We start from the raw sequence: 20,000 nt of genomic DNA, 5'->3' as shown, positions 1-20,000 counted from the left end.
ATCTTAAAACTCTGAATAATTATTCAGATATTAAACAAATTATTTTAACGGTGAAATACTGAAGCAGTCTATTTTGAAAACTAAGAGGGGCCTACGTAATTCAGATATTAAATCTTAATAGGCATTGGTGGTGGAGGACGATGCCTTTGATAGAAGGTAGTGGAAAAGCGCATCAGGCAATCGACCCCTTAATGTAGGGATAACGGTGGGAAAGAAGAAGAAGACGAGGCATTAATAGTATCGTAAAAATTATCGGTGACTCACCTTCCAGAGTGAGCCACTATTCACCCGGCGCCGACACAACATTCCCACCTGACCCTTTTAAGTATACGTCCAGGCCGACAACCACAACTTAGTACTTAGGGTCCTTTTGGAGATGTGGCCCACGAGATTTGTCTCTCTCCGACTGACCTGTACTCAATTGGCCTTGCGTAAAAGGAGAGACAAATTACCTTATGATTTTCCAGGAAGGATTTGCGCGGAAGTCGTGATGCCTGTGAAGATTAAATATATGATAGAGGTCAGCGAGAGGGGACTTGACATTTTGCCTGAAGAGAAAAGGAAAGGAAAGGAAAGGAGCTGTGGATGCTCTATAACGGTTAATGACAATTATCAGGCAAGGGGAGCTTAGAGCCCCTTCATCCAGAAAAGAAATATATAGTCGTGTCTGATATGAAAATTGAATTACCATTACTAAAGGGAGAGCAGTCATAAAAAAAAAAAGTTTATCTAGCATGGTATCACGCCAGAATCTGAAAGTTCCCTTTAGATATCAATCGTGATAAAATAACATTCCCTTTAAATTCACGAGAAGAGATGAATATTGATACGTTTGCCTTGTGGTTTCCTTACTAATGAGAGAATCTGTATCTAAGATCATGATGCCTTGCCAGTAATTCTGGATCGTCATCCAAGGTGACACTAGTGAAGGGTTTAACAAACACGTCATGATCTATGTACAGAAGAATGAAGCTTTACGAATAAAATCATGAGCATAAGTAAACAGTTAACTGTATTGGCAAAGTGCAAATACTGAAGTGACGAAAATGAAAAACCTTTGAAACTTAAGAGAACTTTCCTTTTATTCTAAGGTTCCTGCAGTTGGGGTAGGTGTTTATACACACACGCACACACACACACACACTCATATATATATATATATATATATATATATATAGATATATATACTTATATATATATATATATATATATATATATATATATATATATATATATATATATTATATATGTATGTATATCTTTTATATACATATATATACACACACACGTAAATACAATACCATACACTTACTCCAGGAACATTTTTCTTTATTTTCTTGCATTCTCCTTTATTCGTTTGATATCTTTTGTCTCACTGTTGTGGTTGTGTGTCCTGTAATTTAGTCCTGAACGATTTAAATGAGTATATATTGATATACATGTGGAGTAAAACATCATTTTCTTTGTATTGTACTCTGGAATTCATTGACGAGAGTATACGTGTTTATTTCTGGATTTTTTATTACTTTCAAGAATTACACATACACACACATACTTGTGTGTATGTACATATGTATAGATATTTGTTTATGAGCGCGTGTGTGTATTTTCGTTATTCTAATTTTCCTGGAGTTAGTTCAGGTGATTTATATATATATATATATATATATATATATATATATATATATATATATATATATATATATATTATATATATATATATATATATATATATATATATATATATATCTATATATCACCTGAACTAACTCCAGCAACATTAGAATAAAGAAAATACACACACAGACACACACACATATATATGTACATATGTAGATTATGTGTGTGCGTGTAATGTTTAATTCTTGAAGGTAATAAGAAATTCAGACATAAACACGTATACTCTCGTCAATGAATTCCAGAGGACAATACAAAGAAAATGATGGTTTATTAAACAAGTATATCAATATGCTCATATAAATCTTTCAGGACTATACTACAGGACACACATTCGCAACGTGAGACAAAAGATATCAAACGAATAAAGGAAAAGACGAGAAAATAAAACAAAGCCTTGCTTGATCAATCTATCGCCGTGGAACAAAATCCCTGACTTGGAATAAAGCCATCAAGCTCTTCTAAGAATAAAGAATTGGATCTGAGTCAAACGCCAAGAAATACGACGTCGCTCTTTTATACCACAAAGTCCCGCATAACAAAATGAAAATATCGCGCCACAAATTGGACGAATGTGGGTCGCGGGTTATTGCCCCGCCGAAATATTAGTCTCTGGTGGGGAAGGGATTGGAGGGGGTTGGGGGGCCTTGTGGAGGGGGGGGGGCTGGTGGGTAGAGGGATGCATTGGTTAGGGAGAGGTTAGATGGAATGGAATGAAAGTCAAAGGCTAGTGGATTGTCAACACCTCGATCTATCTCCCTCGATCCCTCGAAGATGTAAGTTTTCTGGTACGATTGTGCCCATCAGGCTCCGTGGTGAAAGGCAAGAAGACCTTCCTCGGTGAATCTATTCTTGTCAGGTGGAGATTGCTTGACACAAAGGAAGACAACTGTGGCTACAAGTAGAGAGTTCAAGTATTTTATTTCATATAATATATATAATATATATATATATATAATAGTATATATATATATATATACACAATGCATATATAGTGTTTATAAATTATATACATATATCATACATATAGTATATGTGTGTGCGTGTAACTGTATATAGCATACATAAAGTACTTCAAGTAGCTGACCAGAAAATTTGGTTCTTCTATTCTCCTGAAACAATTTAAATCCAAAAATCAGATATATTTCCAAACAATTGCAACGTTGACACCACTTCAGGAAAACATATCATAGAGGAAGGACGTTGAAATATAATTTCTATAAATCATATCCACGTCAGTATTATTGTTTGTAGGAAATTCGCCAATAGTGTCAACATATAAACTGACCTGTATACATAACAAAATAAGACGACCATGTTCCTCCTTGGATAGGACGAGGAATATATAAAAAAAACAAATAAAAGGTATCGCGTACCTTGACTAATCTTATGAAAATAGGAAACGGCGCAGGGGGTGGGGGGGGGGGGGAGGGGGTTAGGGATCTTGGTCTAACAGATATGCATAATGAGTTCTTAGGGAATCCTTCGACTGAATAGAAAATCAAATTTATGGAAATTCGGTTCAGGGACGATGATAACAAAGGTGTTTCGGGATGTAGATAATGGCATCGCCTTCCTGAGAATAACGATTATGGCTCCGTATTGACACTGTTGGGTGTTGAGGATAAATCTTGTTTATTCTCTCTCTCTCCTCTCTCTCTCTCTCTCGCTCTCTCTCTCTGTTTGTGGATGTTCGCGTGTATTTGTGACAGCATTTATATACTATATATATATATATATATATATATATATATATATATACTATATATATATATATATATATATATATATATATTATATATTAGTATATCATATATATAAATTAGATAGATATATGTGTGTGAGTGTGTGTGTGTGTGCGTGCGTGAAGAGTTGGAAATGCACAAAGTTGTCGCCAGTTCTGGAGAGTGCTGGAAGTTCTAAAAATTAAAGGTAGTTTTATTGGGTGTAAGGGTTTATTAAAATGATTTCTGAAGTCTAGAGAACGTTTCTCTCTCCCCATCTCTAATATATATATTCGTATGTATGTATGTGTATCTCTCTCTCTCTCTCTCTCTCTCTCTCTCTCTCTCTCATGAAAGATTTATACCGCTTTTCTGCACTTCATTAGATAAAATGATCTGAGTAATTGGTATCTTCTTTTTTATATAATTTGATGAGTTGTGAGTGATACCCTCATAAGCACAAGTCACTCGCCCTCATAAACACAATGAAGATATTTGATGAATAATGAAATATCCACGCATTTGGAGGTAATTTCTTTAATTTACTGCCAGAAATTGTCTCCTATAAAAGAAAGTAATACTTGTTAAGCCATAAACCAGTGTGATTATACATACACATTATATATATATATAATATAGATATATATATAGATATATATATATATACTATATATATAGCGTACTTGTGTTTATGGATATGTGTGAGTGTCACTATTCATCTCAGAACCTTGAAAACATTATATATACATATATATATATTATATATATATATATATATATATATATATATATATATATATATATATATATAATACATATATATATATATATATATATATATATATATATGTGTGTATTTGTGTTTGTGGATATGCGTGAGTGTCACTATTCATCTCAGCAACCTTGAAAACTATAAATTAGCAATAACATTTGTCGTTTCCGGTTATTTTACATCTGACCCTTCCCAGCCCTTCTCACCACCCACTTCGTAAGTGAGTGAGTGTATATGTGTGCGTGTGTTAATAATAAAAGTGCCAACAAATTTTCATGCTTTTATCATTACCACCAAATAAATCGTCACCGTTGTTGTTTTTAGCCCTAATGAGCGCCTCTGAAATTCTGACTGTGTTAGCCGTGAGACCCCGAGAGGAAACATCTGCAAATGAGGGTCTCTTCTATTCGCTGCTGTCATTTGCTGAAATTTATCACCTCGCGTAAAGACCGCATACTAATTCTCCCCGGAGACATATTGCTTTGGCCTTTGATGGCAATATCTCATTACTGAGCCTCAAACTCCTTGACGGCTGTTAAGTATGCTTATGAGATGCGCGTTATTATATTTAGCAAACGAGCGCGATGATGGAAAGCCTCGCTTTATGGTGGATGTGTTATTCTTTCGGTTATAAATATCCTTCAGGCAGAGCGTTTGAGAAATTCACTTGCATATATATATATGTATATATATATATATATATAGATATATTTATATATATATATATATAGATATATATATATATATATAATATATATATATATATATATATATATATTATATATATATATATATATAGTATGTAGATTATATCATCCGTTATTACTAATCTGGCTAAGTCGTAGACATAAGAGTTTTATTTATTTTGCTGAAACACATTTTATATATACATATTTAATGTACATATAATATATATATATATATCATATATAATATATATATATATATAGTGTCAAAGGAAAAACATTCTTGCAGAGTGTAAGAGTGACACACACGCACACACACACACACACACACACACCCCACCCCCCCCCCAAAAAGGAGAAACAATATAAACAAAAGAGGAATAAACCTTGTTCAGGGAAGCGAGAAGCATCAGCATTACAAGTCAGAAACTGTGAATACTCTCTCTCTCTCTCTCTCCTCTCTCTCTCTCTCTCTCTCTCTCAAGCTTTTACGTTTAGCTTGCTGCAGTCTCTGTGTGCCTTATACTTTCTCTCTCTCTCTCTCTTTCGTAAAACTTTTGTTATGCTTAGCTTGCTGCAGTCTCTCTCTCTCTCTCTCTCTCTCTCTCTCTCTCAAACTTTTATGTATAGCTTGCTGCATTCTCTTTCTGTACCTTATACTCTCTCTCGTTCTCTCTCTCTCTGTCTCTCTCTCTCTCGTAAACATTTATTTTATGATTAATTTGCTGCAGTCTCTCTCTCTCTCTCTCTCTCTCTCTCTCTCTCTCTCTCTCTCTCGTAAACATTTATTTTATGATTAATTTGCTGCAGTCTCTCTCTCTCTCTCTCTCTCTCTCTCTCACGTAAACTTTTATTATATGTTTAGCTTGCTGCATTCTATTTCTGTGCCTTATATATTTTTTTCCATTCCCTTGGCGCCTTATCACTCAGTTTAAAGGACCCTCATGTTCTGCCTCGTTGTCTCTTTCCTTAATTTTTTATTTTACTCGGTAAAAATATGACTGCAATGAAAGTTTTCTCCTTAGAAATAAACGAAAGAAACTTTTGAAAGAATAACTTCCGCACTAATATGAGTTTGATAACCTTAACGCGAAGACGTTAACTGTTATGGAAGCATTTCGTAGAGATATTATCTGAACTTATTAAAAGTCGAAGGCCTGTCACTGTTACTCACATTAACGATACTGCCGTTCTCATTTTTATATATTTCTAATTGGCTCTTCCATAACGTTTTCTCGTGGTACATGTAATTTGTTGCTCTTTTCATTGTAATATTTCTAATCTGGCCCAGTAGTATTATAGATTAGGAGGCAAAATCCCCAATGGAAAGTAATATAATCGTTTCTAATTCATATATCTTTCCATTCTACGATTGTAAGTTCGATGGCATTAGATACGTGAGTATATTTATAATGTAAATGGTTATATTAAGCCTGGCGGATACAGACGTATTATCAATATGACTGATAGTTCTAAATAACTAAAACCTAAAACTGAAATAAATGAAAAATAATGATAGCATACGTCTTCAGAGTATTTAAAAGAAAGGAATATTTTTGCTGGATGCATTAGTATTTCGACTGTATGTCAAAATTCTGTTTTGGAAATACAGCTGAAAGTAATTTTAATTTTTTTTTTATTTTTATTTATTTATTTATTTATTTGCGCTTGATAAGACGATTAATCGATGCTGGAATCTAACTAGTAGGAGGAAGGTCATTCATTACTTCGCAACAAAGTATTTTAAGCGTTATAATGACATGGACGGAAATGGAAGGCCAAAAATCGCGTAATTTCTGTTTTGTCAGTTGAAAAAGAATTTATCAATAACTTTCCTCTTGTTAATTAAAAATGTCTGAATTTTAACGAACCTCGTTTTCCTGACATCAGGAATTTTTTTTTTTTTTTTTTTTTTTTTTTTTTTACCTGATCAGTTATGTTATCATCAACGGTTGATGAAAATGTGCTGAAAGGTGTCAAAAACATATACCAAAATGAATTTTTTTTTTTTAGTAAACTTCTAAATTCTTCGTTTTTTCTTGAAAACCACCTCACTTGGAGAAACTGGAAACGATTTACAAGCAAGATCAGTGAGAACCTGGAAGCTGACCCGATTAGTTCATTAGAAATTCCTAAGATGCCATTGACATTTTTCATTGTTATTCTCGTCTATCTTTATCTAAGACCGTGTGTGCACATATTTATTTTTTTAATATAATTTATTGATTCTCTACTTTGAAAGTTCACTACATCTCGCCTGATCGATTGTTTCATCGGTTTAAAGGTTAATTATCTGATCTATTGTATATTTTTGAAATGAAAATAGGGAAAATCTCTTTCCATAAATGCTTTCGGTAGGTCTCCAAAAAATTGGAAATGCATATTTTTGAAATGTTATGACAAGATTCGCGTTGATTTTCAAGTTTAAACCCTAAAAAAGTACAAAATTCAAGATTAATTTGAAATCACGGAACTCAGTTTAACTTATCGTTAAACTGATATATATCTTTTCAATTCATCCGAAAACCTTTAATTTTTTCCAATAACTACGGATTGAATTTAGATAACATTTTTGTTTATTTCCTAATGGGCAAAATCAAAGGCTTTATATAGACTTATTCTCTTTGTTTCCTTTTCTTCAGGAAAAGGCTTTCCTGATTTGGCCAATTTGCCCACGAGCCTCTTATCGTATACCTTCGTTAAGGCTCCGTCTCCTTTTCCTTTCTGTTTTTGTCGATTTTTGTCTTATTACTGAATTATGGTCACTGTGGCAGCCCAAGAATCTCGGATGCGAATTCATACCGTTTGAGACGTGGAATTTATTTCTTATTTAATTTACAGCTGTGTAAATCTACACTAAATTACCGATTAACTTATCAAATCGAAATATAAGTGAGTGACCTGTTACGTATGGAGTAAATAATCATATATCTATCTTGACTAAAGAAAAGACTGCAGTAATGTTAATCATTTATAATTTCCCTCTGAATAATCTCTTACTTGATTGGGCCAGCCACAACTTTTCGATTTTTTACTATTTCAATTTTGGTATTTTTTTTATTTATTCTTTTATTTAGCGTCTATTGGAATCCTTCGTCTTCCATTCCACGGTGAATCACTGTTTCTCTGTCTGAAGCAGCATCGTTATAAGCTCTTCGTTGACGGGTAGACACGTTTAACACTCATTGTAGTCAAACCAATTATCTTTTCTTTGACTATTCATAAAACAAAATTGGCAACTCGAGATCAGGTGGAATTTCTTTCTTCTGAGACTTTTGCTGCATTTAAGCAGCCACATAGATATTACAAATCCATATCCGTCTGGCTGAGAATTTCATTTTAAAGAGATGTAGTATTGAAATTATGCAAATCACCTTTTCAATAAAAAAAAAAAGCTGAGGCATATGAAAAATAGATTCTTTTTTACACCTGATCCTAAGGTTGCTTACCATTTACGTGTTTTCTTCTTTTAGCACAGTTGCCAGAGTCCACCATGTATCTATGAATTGGGGGTAGTGTTGCCAATTGGTATCTGTTTACCCTCCAAAACCGTGGAAATAAGTGAAATTAGCGTATCCATTTGTAGTATATATACATATTGAGCAATTTTATCATTATTGCATTACTATGACAACTATAATTCATGGAAACAGTTTGTAAATGCATCGGCGTATGTGTGAAGCTCCACTAAATTGGCAACGATGATTGGGAGTTAGGCCCGATGTATGCATGCAATTGTTTCCAAGGAAGTTGGTAGAGTAATATTTAGCTTTGTCTTTCAATTAAGTTTATAAAGTTCCTCGATGGACGAATGGTTTTCGGGCTCAGCTACCAATCTATGGTCCGAAGTTCGATTCTCGGTTCGGTCAACGATGAATCAGAGAAATTTTTTTTCTGGTGATAGAAATTCATTTCTCGATATAAAGTGGTTCGGATCCCACAATAAGCTGTAGGTCCCGTTGCTAGGTGATCAATTAATTTATAGCCACGTAAAAATATCCAATCCCTCGGATTAGGAGAGCTGTTAATCAGCTCAGTGGTCTGGTTAAACTAAGGTATACTGAACTGAACTGAAGTCTGATACTGATCAAATGTTTTTAACTGTAGTCCCTTTTCTCCAGATTTTTCAGTTGTTTACTCTTCTGACAAGACATAACTGTAATTGTTTAAATCTCTTGTATACATTTAGCTATTTTAAGCCATTTTCATTATTATCATCTTGCCTTGATAAAGTTTACACAGCTGTAATCATTTCTCATTCACTCACGAGACTGTTGTCACTTCTTGAGAGACTGAGGCTATTAATAATTCTATGAATTAATATTTTACTTTCCCATTCACTTATTCATAAGCACAGATCTTATGTATACAATTGTAATCATATTTCTGTTACTTCGTCTATTGTTAACATCATTGACTTGGCAGAGATGTAGCTGACTAAATCTTTTTACTTCATTTTGATGAACATGTTCTTTGGAAGCTGGAATTTTAAGTCAATGGCCCTTGTTGGCCTGTTCCATTTGGGTAGTGTCCGTCTTCTGAATAATCTATAATGATAAAATCCGAGTGCATCTTGTTTGTCCTCTCCGGATGACAGTAGGAGGGAGACATGACACAGCCACCCACCCCCTGCAAATTGGTTTGTCCACCCGGGGTGGGAGCGGGCTAGGTTGGGGAACGGGTGGATAGGGGAGACTCCACCCTCCTTCTAAAACTGTGTCCACCCCGGGTGGGGATGGGGTATGTGGGAGATAAGGAGAGTAGGGGAGACAGCAGCGATGGATTCCAGCACGAGTAACACACACCAGCACGCTTGTATTATATATTAATGAAAAGCCAAAATCGTGATTATCATGTTGGCTTAGTTAGATGCACTCAGCTGGTAAATCTGTAATCATTTCTCGGGATATTTAAGGAACCAACCATTCACAATCGCTCAGCCTAACCTGTCGCATTTCTGTGTATCTTCCAGATGCTGCCATGATGGCTTATCCCGTGGTCGTCTTTATTCACGGCGAGTCGTACGAATGGGGCTCGTCGAGTCTGTACGACGGGTCGGTGTTAGCTGCCCTTGGCAAGGTTATCGTCGTTACGATTAATTACAGGCTGGGAATTCTCGGTAAGGAAGTTGTGAAGTTTTGAAGTTTTCCTTCTTGTATTCAGTTAAATATTGAATGTCTTTAACTGTATCATTCTTTAGGATCTATTATGGTACTAAGATCATCTTGTAAAAATTGTTAAAAAAAATCTCTGAAACTAGAATTTCTAAATTAGATATTTAACAAAATACAGAGACTCTTACTAAAAAAGCAACCTCTTGAAGTTCCCTTCATAACGTTTTCTATCCATTCATGTTGTGATGATATTACATTTTGCTGTGCTATATTATGTTGTTTTTCCTTTTTTTTCTATTTTATTGTATTTCTTAATTTCAAGATTAACTACGTTATTAGTCACGCTTTCATAAATATTGAAAGTGCTTTTGCTATTGAATTAAATAAGGAAAGACACCAAGAGAGTATAAATAAGATTAAAAAAAGAAGCGCCTCAGTGGCGTGGTCGGTATGGTGTTGACATACCACCTCGGTGGCCGCGAGTTCGATTCTCGGGCATTCCATTGAGGTGTGAGATATGTGAATTTCTGGCGATAGAAGTTCACTCTCGACGTGGTTCGGAAGTCACGTAAAGCCGTTGGTCCCGTTGCTGAATAACCACTGGTTCCATGCAACGTAAAAACACTATACAAACAAACAAACAAAGCAAATCGATGCAAAATACCTCCTTTAAACATTCCAGGCTTTTTCAACGCCAACGTGGACCCAGTGGGGCGAGCGACCGTCGCCAACTACGGACTGATGGACCAACTAGCGGCCCTCCACTGGGTCCAGGAGAACATCGTTCGTTTCGGCGGTGACCCTGGTCAGGTCACGGTCATGGGTCACGGCACCGGAGCTGCCTGCCTCAACTTCCTCGTCATATCACCTGCTGCTTCAGGTCAGTGATTAAGTAAGTACTGTTCTCCCTGAAGCCAACGTTGGTCTTTACAGTCATTTTCATGCTGAGTATTCCCGAACTAACAATTAAATAATATTATATTTTAGATGCCAAGAAGTAAACGCTATACTTAACACGGTAAACTAAAAATGATAACATTTACAATAAAAGTCATATAATTCCTTTATTGGAAACGATTACAACTTTTTTTTTTAGAATTATGACTAGAATTATCTAGCTAAATTGATAATAAAATCTTTATTTTCTCAGTTTCTAAGTTAGCATTTTAACAAACTTAATAAATTTCAGATCCTAATAATAATTGTAACCATTATTGTTAGTGAAAAAGAAACCGACAAAATTACTGTGTATAACGTGTTTACTTATAAGTATTTAAATTTTATCTTACTCAACACCTATAAGTAAACACGTTATACACAGTAATTTTGTGGGTTTCTTCTTCAATCTTAAGAAGAAAAACTGAAAGAAGTTTTTGTTTGATTATTATTATTACTGTTATTCGTAAAAGGAATGAATGCTTTCTGATGAAGGGAAATGAGCGGCCAACTTTCCTCATTATAAAAACAAACAAAACTAAGAATGTGAATTATTGTATAAAGTTATGAAATTGAGGCTTGACAATTTTGTTACGCTTTGTCTTAACAACTGAAACCAGACAACAAACACAGAGGTGTGAAATCCATCCGGCATTAGAGACCCAAGGGTATTTGTGGTAAAGCATAATGGGAAATATATAAATATTAAATTTAATGTCAAATATTTGCTACAGGACTTAACTTTTCATGCACTTATGTAATTGTGGATTATGCATTGGAACAGCGGAGAACCCTGAAGTTATATTTAACATCTTCGTAATTTTTTTGTATAACTCACATTAAAATATTTGATGATTCTAAGTCAAGATTTAACCCACGAGTCTCTGAGTTATTTCAAGTCAAAATTTTCTGTCCAAATTCCAAGAATATATTTAATATTATGTATTTTATACTATATATATGTATAACTATGTATATTTTGTAAGTTCTCCATCCATCTGTCATTTTCCCCAACAATGAGCCGTTGTGCCCAATTAGGATGGCTATTGGTTACAGACACATAACAGTCACTGTCTTACCCAGACTGTAACTACGGATTCTTAACTCACGTATATGTTTCAAACCCTTGACAGGTGCCTTTTCTGTCTCTTACTTCCTCTCAGTGTATCCTCAACAGTAAGGCAATTATTTTCAGATTTACACTAACCCACTCCACTCTTTTGTCACTCATATGTGACGCTCCATTGTTTTATAAATACCTCTCATCTTAAAAATACTCACTACATCAACTCAGGATTGCATTCTCTTAAGATGGTATATAGCCACATTGACATCTTTTGCTATTATTTATTTGTTTATTTAATTTTTTCTCTTTATTTACTTTCCTTGATGCAATGTATTTATCAAAAGTTTATGCTTGCCTTCTCTCTGTTGTCACTTGTTTTTTCCTCACTTTCTTCCTGATTACTGTATCCATTATCCTATGTAACAGTTCATAACCTCTTCTATCATGCAGTTGCATCTTGGGTAACATTTTTTTTTTTTTGCATCACTAATCTTTTTTTTTTATTCTCTTTTCCTACCCTTGCCTACTCCCATCTTCATATTTGTAACTATAGACCACATTTCAACCAATTATCCCAAATTCATTTTCAGTCATATCTTAGCCCTTTCAGTAACTCGGCTTTATATCCCTCTTGACTTTTGCTTGAACCGAATCATGGCACCTCCTCTAAGATTACATCATTACCTTACTTTTCATTTACTCGCACTAACAAGTAAATGAGAAAATTCTTTCCCCGAACGTTTCTTCTCTCCCCTTACATCCCTCTCTGGAAACCATGTGTTTCAGACGTCAAGCCTTTTCCAAGTACAATTCCACAAGACTTGCTCCCTTCTCATTTAGGCCAGGAATTCCATTCCTGCCAGCAGTGTCCTTTCTTTCGCTGCCGCCAACCCTTGAATTTGAATAACCTCACACAGCCACCCTCTCGGATTCAGGATCCCACAAAGACGTTCCTTTTCAGTCCCATTCTTTTCCCTTGGGGACGATATAAATCAATTGTTACAATATTTTTCTCCTGCCAGATTCAATTTTACCTATGCAATCTTTCAACCAGCAATATCTACCTATCTGTCTATCCGTTTGTGTAGACGTATTAGTGTATATGTTTGTTTGTACATGATACTATGTCGATAACTTTTACTTCCCAAAGTTATCCTCCTACTGATAGCTATTTCCACCAAAGATTGAATCCCATATTCCAAAGGATGGTAACCATAACGATCCGATCTTCAAAAATACTGTCATAATATTTTTCATCCTCAACAGATTTCTTTTTATACCATTAACAGGGGCAGGTCTGTTCAAAAGAGCCATCCTGATGTCCGGTTCTGCCCTAAGTCCCTGGGCATCGGTTCGAGAACCCGTCCACTATGCTATAGAGACGGCAACGCAGCTCGGATGTGCAGTGCCCAACGACCTCTACCATAACTACGAAAAGCTCCTCCACTGCTTACGGGATAAATCTGTCGACCAGATACTAAAGGTAACAGTTAAAAGACCATCTCTAAATACTTTGATTCATCCTCTCAAATAAGCTAACCATTTTACCAGTTCTACAACCCTGCATATTACTCTGTCTTTCAGATATTTTTCTTGTCCCACGTACAATTCATACAATTCATACTTTGATTTATCCTCTCAAATAGGCTAACCATTTTACCCGTTCTACAACCCTACATATTACGCTTCCTTTCAGATATTCTTCTTGTCCCACATAATTCATACGCTGGTTCCACGCAACGTAAAAACACCATACAAACAAACAAACAATTCATACAATTCACACTTTGATTTATTCTCTCAGATAAGCTAACCATTTTACACGTTCTACAACCCTGTATATTACTCTGCCTTTCAGATATTCTTCCTACCCCACATACACTATAAACAATTCATCTCTACAGCTTCCATATTTTTTCTCGTTTGCATTCAACGTGCACTCTTCACTGCCATAAAGGAGATAAAGCCAAACTATCCCTTCGTACTAAGTTTCCTCCCCGTCTTTCGCATACGTCCTACTACGTCCTTTTCTTCCCTTATTATTTATATTCACCGCTTCCGCCATCCGACCTTTTTCCTGGTTACCTCCCAAATAGTTAGCCACCATTTTTTCTGAGTACCCACTCCCAAATGCTTAAGCGAATCTACTGCTTCCAGCCTTCCGCTATGACCAGTGGCGGAACTACGGGGGGAGGGGGTGGGGGGTGCAGGAGGTGCAATTCACCAGGGCCCACTGTGATTGGGGGCCCATCTGGCCCCATCATAATGTCTTAGTTGATTGATTTGGTAATACATTTGCAAATATGTTTAGGTAATAGAAATAATTAAAGTATAAATGATAATGACGATCATAGTCGTAGTAGTTACTAGTAGTAGTAGTAGTAGTAGTATTGGTATTGGTAGTAGTCGTTTTTAGTCTATAGTATCATCATTAACTGTCAATTAATTTTGCTTTTCGTGATAGAGACCCACTCAAATGATTTTTACCAGGACCCATCATGATCTAGTTCCGCCACTGCCACAGTCAATAAGGACAGTAGGTTGGAATGAATAAGTGCTCATAGTAACAGATATGCCTCGTACATGATGACTTTGAAGATAAGTCCATCATGTCTCTGTGCAATAATTGTGTATTTCCTTTCAAAACAGGTCGATTTGAAAGTGCCGGAGTACGCTGCCGCAGTTGGACCAAGCGTTGATGGTGTCACGATCAAACCAGACTGGATGCATCAGCACAGTAAGATGGGTTGGTAATATTTGTTTACGCAAGGATAGAGAGAGAGAGAGAGAGAGAGAGTTGGTAATATTTGATTACGCAAGGAGAGAGAGAGAGAGAGAGAGAGAGAGAGAGAGAGTTGGTAATATTTGATTACGCAGGACAGGATTCAAGGAAAGAAAGAGAGAGGACTGGTAATATATGTTTACCCAAGACTGGATTCAAAGAGAGAGAGAGAGGGTTGGTAATATTTGGATTCAAGGAAAGAAAGAGCGAGAGAGGGTTGGTAATATTTGTTTACGGAAGACAGGATTCAAGGAGAGAGAGAGAGAGAGAGAGAGAGAGACAGTTGGTAATATTTGATTACGCAAGACAGGATTCAAGGAAAGAAAGAGAGAGAGAGAGAGAGAGAGAGAGAGAGAGAGGGTTGGTAATATTTGGATTCAAGGAAAGAAAGAGAGAGAGAGGGTTGGTAATATTTGTTCACGGAAGACAGGATTCAAGGAGAGAGAGAGAGAGAGAGAGAGAGAGAGAGAGAGAGAGAGAGAGAGAGAGAGAGGTCGATAATATATGTTTACGCAAGACAGGATTCAAGGAAAGAAAAAGAGAGAGAGAGAGAGAGAGAGAGAGAGAGAGGGTTGGTAATATTTGTTTACCCAGACAGGATTCAAAGAGAGAGAGAGAGAGTGTTGGTAATATTTGGATTCATGGATAGAAAGAGACCTTACCTTACAGACCTTACATCTTGTTCGGGTTGCCCCAGGTCCCTCAGTGTGAGGCACCTCTAATGTCTACCAGAGAGTTGCTAGTACATCTTCCGGTATATTTTGCATCTTCCAATCTTGGATGGTCTGGGATGCAGTTTAGATATTTGTCGAGCTTATTCTTAAACACATCTACGCTCACTCCTGATATATTCCTCAGATGAGCTGGCAACGCATTGAATAGACGCTGCATTATCGATGCTGGTGCGTAGTGGATTAATGTCCTGTGTGCTTTCCTTATTTTTCCTGGTATAGTTTTGGGCACTATTAATCTACCTCTGCTTGCTCTTTCTGATATTTTTAGTTCCATGATATTTTCTGCTATTCCTTCTATCTGTTTCCAGGCTGAATTATCATGTAGCGTCTCTTCTCTTTCTAGACTATATAATTTTAAGAATTGTAGTCTTTCCCAGTAGTCTAGGTCTTAACTTCTTCTATTCTAGCTGTAAAGACCTTTGTACACTCTCTATTTTGTGCAATATCCTTTTGATAGTGTGGGTACCATATCATATTGCAATATTCAAGTGGACTACGAACATATGTTTTATAAAGCATAATCATGTGTTCAGCTTTTCTTGTTTTGAAGTGCCGTAACAACATTCCCATTTTTGCTCTACATTTTGCCAACAGAGTTGCTATTTGTTCATTGCATAACATGTTCCTATTCATCATCACACCAAGGTCTTTAACTGCTTCCTTATTTGTGATGGTCTCATTATTAGGTCCCCTATATGCATATAGCTTTCTTTCTCTGTCTCCATAATTTATTGATTCAAATTTACAGAGTTAAATACCATCCTATTTACCTCTGCCCAATCATATACTTTGTTAAGGTCTCTTTGTAGAGCGTTCCTATCTTCATCACAAGTAATTTCTCTACTTATTCTTGTGTCATCTGCGAAACTACTCACTACCGAATCCTTAACATTATTGTCTATGTCTTCAATCATAATAACAAACAGTATTGCAGCTAACACCGTACCTTGCGGCACACCGGATATTACCTTGGCTTCATCCGATTTTCTCGTCGTTTGCAATAAACTATCTGTTTTCTGTTGTGTAAAAATTCTTTTAACCATCTTCCTACTTTATCCACGATATTGTGTTTTCTAATTTTCTTCGCTAATAATATTATGGTCTACTTTATCAAAAGCTTTTGCAAAGTCTAAATAAACCACATCTGTTTCATTTCCGCTTTTCATATTTTTGAATATGTTCTCACGGAAGACTAACAGTTGGGTTTGTGTACTTTTCCGGTACGAAACCATGTTGTCCTTTATTAAACAAATTATTTTATTAAATGTTTCATAATATTTTTCTTCATTACCCTTTCATACACTTTCATAATATGTGATGTTAGACTCACAGGCCTAATAATTACTTGCCTCTTAGTCTGATCCACTTTGAAAGTAGGGGTAATATATGCTAATTTGTGCTCATCCTAAATCTTGCCTGTATCTACACTTTGTCTTAATAATATTGCAAGTGGCTTTGCGATAGAATGAACTACTTTCTTTAACAAAATAGCAGGAATTCCATCAGGCCCTGCAGCAGCTCCATTTTTAATTTCATTAATAGCCTGCACAATATCAGCTTCATTAATATCTATGTCAGCTAAATATTCACTATTTTCATCCCTTACTTCTATATCATTATCTTCATTATCTATTCTAGGGGTGAATTCTTCTCTTATATCGTTCTGCCAGTATGTTGCAAATTTCCTTTTTTTCATTCGTTAATCTCCTTCAATTCTCAGAGGGCCTATTTCTATTCTTCTTTTATTCATCTTCTTCGCATATGAGTATAATAGTTTGGGGTTTTGCTTGATATTTAATAGGGTTTTTTCTTCCAAGTCCCGTTTTTCATTTTCTTTTTGATTGTATATAATCTTTTGTTCTGCATTTTCTATCTTACTTTTTAGTTCTATAAACTTTCCATGCATTTTTTTTCTTTTGCAAGACCTTTTTTTCCACTTTCTGATTTTCTGGAACAAGATCCTTCTGTCTCTTGGTATGCATGAATGATGTTTACTTTTCTTCTTCGGTATATATTTTTCCACTATTTTCTCCAATATTTTATATAATATCTCCGTATTTACCCTTATGTCATCACTTACGAAAATGTTATCCCAATCTTTGTTTAATTCTTCATTAATTTCTGACCATTTTATATTTTTACTGTAGAAGTTGTATTTTCCATAATCCTTTCCCACTTTTTCATTTCTTGCTTATCTCTATTTTCACTTGCTTGGAATGAAACTATTAATTCTATGACATTATGGTCTGAAATACTCGCATTATAAACTATTATTTCTTTAACATAATTCATCTCGTTCACAAATACTAGGTCTAAAGTATTTTCCTTTCTTGTTGGCAGGTGATTTATTTGTTGAATGTTGTATTCTAGTAGCATATCTAATAGCTTTTCAAATTGCCTTTTATCTTCTGCACTACTATTATTCTCTTTTTTATATGTATAAGTACAACCACAATCTCCTATTCGTTCTTTCCATTCTACGAAAGGAAAGTTGAAGTCCACCATAGGAGAATAGTCCAGTCCTTGTGATTTCTACATATATCATCCAATTTTTCAATTATTAAGTCAAAACTCTTTAGTATTAGGAGGTCTATATATTACTATGTTCATCAATTTTTCAGATTCAAATTCTACCGCTATTAGTTCACATTCTGAGTTACTATATTTCTCATATATTTTTTCCTTGTTTTTTTGTCTTTCCCATATATTGCGGTTCCCCTTGATTCCTATTTTTTCTATCTGATCTATAAGTTTGGAACCCTTTTTATTTGATCATCATTCCCAGTCTCTTGGGAATACCAGGAGGTTTCACTTATATTACATTAATCATATTTTCTTTTTTTCATTTTGGGTTAGTTCTTCTAAGTACTCTATTTTTTTTTTCTTTTTGAGTTACTCGTAACTAAACCCTGCGCATTCATCACTATGATGGTTTGCGTGTTTTCTCCTTCATTTAATACTGGTAGTAATAAGGATTTTGCCCATGTCTCTTTCCTGTTCTGGTATGTTGTTCTTTTTTTCATTTCCAGAAATTTCTGACATTAAAAAATCCAACTTTTCCATAATATTTGATCTTCCTTCATCATAATTATTCATTTTGTGTCTGAATCTGCAATTTTCTCCGTTTCTGCAATATCCTCTTGCATAATAAATACAGTTTATATCTCTTGAGTAGAATTTCGGAGCTGATGCTTTGAAATTTTTTGCTGACACCTCTGCATATCTCATTGGTGGTTTGTTTTCTTTCTCTTTTACCTGATATTCTTGATTTCTCTCTTTATTTGTTTCTTTCTTATTTTGGATTTTATTACTTGGTTGGTTATTTATTTGATTATGATTCATGGCTACAGGGTGCATATATTTGCATTTTTTGTCGAACTTACATCCTTTTCCTTCTTTTAGGTTTTTACATATTTTTGGATGCAGATCTCTGCAATCATCCCCATATCCATCTAAGTATGCACATTTACCATATATTTCATAGTTTGACATATCTTAGGATGTTTGTAGTAACATCTTTCTCCAAATCTGCAATTCCCTCTCTTTTCAAAAAGGTTGCAGATTTTGTCTTTCTTGTCTATTTTTTCCTCTTTCCCGTCATTGTATAGATCTGGGTAGAGCCTCTTCGGGATTTGCTTTTCTGTTGTCATATCGTAATTTATTTCTTCGTAGTATGCTGCTTTATTGCCTCATATGTAGTATCAATGAGTATCTCTGCATCCATACAATTTTATCTTGTTCTTTGTTTTCCTTATTTTTTTCTGTCATTTCATTTTTGTTTACTTCTCTTCCGTTTTCCTCTTCTTCTTTTCTTCTTCTTCTTCTTCTCCTTCTCTTCTTCATCCTCAACTATTTGTACATTCAATCTTGATTTAATAACATTGTCTATCCATGATAGACATGTTGAACAAAAAATTCTTGTATCTTTTCTCAAATCTTGTATTACCTCAGCACACTGTGGATGGGTCGGAATGTTGCATGCAGCACATTTTCTGATTAGTTTTGTGGATTGACTATGCTATACCAAACCATACACAGTTTGCATGCTTTTGGCATTCTTTTTCCTAATGCATCAATTAGGATATTCACAAGATTCACCTTATTCATTTTCTTTGTCGGAAATATTTGTTTACGGAAGACAGGATTTCAAGGAGAGAGAAAAGAGAGAGAGAGGAGAAGAGGAGGAGAGAGAGAGAGAGGGAGAGAGGGGGTCGATAATATATGTTTTACACAGACAGATTCAAGGGGAGAGAGAGAGAGAGAGAGAGAGAGAGTTTGTAATATTTGATTAACGCAAGACAGGATCAAGGAAAGAAAGAGAGAGAGAGGACTGGTAATATTTGTTTACCCACAATACAGGATTCAACGAAAGAGAGAGTGTTGGTACTAATTTTGGATTCAAGGTAAAGAAAGAGAGAGCGAAGGGTTGTAATATTTGTTTACGAGAAGACAGGATTCACGGAGAGAAAAGAGAGAGAGGAGGAGATAGAGGAGAGAGAGATGAGAGAG

General features: G+C 35.2%; 1 protein-coding gene across 2 annotated transcripts in view; it reads left to right on the top strand.

Annotated features, from left to right (window-relative positions):
• Positions 1–20,000, top strand: part of LOC135196345 (neuroligin-4, X-linked-like) — a 42,536-nt gene that overhangs the window by 15,693 nt on the left and 6,843 nt on the right. The window contains exons 2-5 of one of the 2 annotated variants that reach the window (XM_064223105.1): positions 9,832–9,978; positions 10,656–10,853; positions 13,265–13,458; positions 14,625–14,712. In XM_064223105.1, the coding sequence (XP_064079175.1) occupies positions 9,832–9,978; positions 10,656–10,853; positions 13,265–13,458; positions 14,625–14,712 (627 nt within the window). Of the gene's footprint in view, positions 1–9,831; positions 9,979–10,655; positions 10,854–13,264; positions 13,459–14,624; positions 14,722–20,000 lie in introns of both variants that reach the window. The other variant, XM_064223104.1, reaches the window with a different exon arrangement.

This window comes from Macrobrachium nipponense, chromosome 17, assembly GCF_015104395.2.
Source record: "Macrobrachium nipponense isolate FS-2020 chromosome 17, ASM1510439v2, whole genome shotgun sequence".
Taxonomy (NCBI): domain Eukaryota; kingdom Metazoa; phylum Arthropoda; class Malacostraca; order Decapoda; family Palaemonidae; genus Macrobrachium; species Macrobrachium nipponense.
Note: the sequence above shows the minus strand (reverse complement) of the source record. Positions and strands in the feature narration are given on the sequence as shown.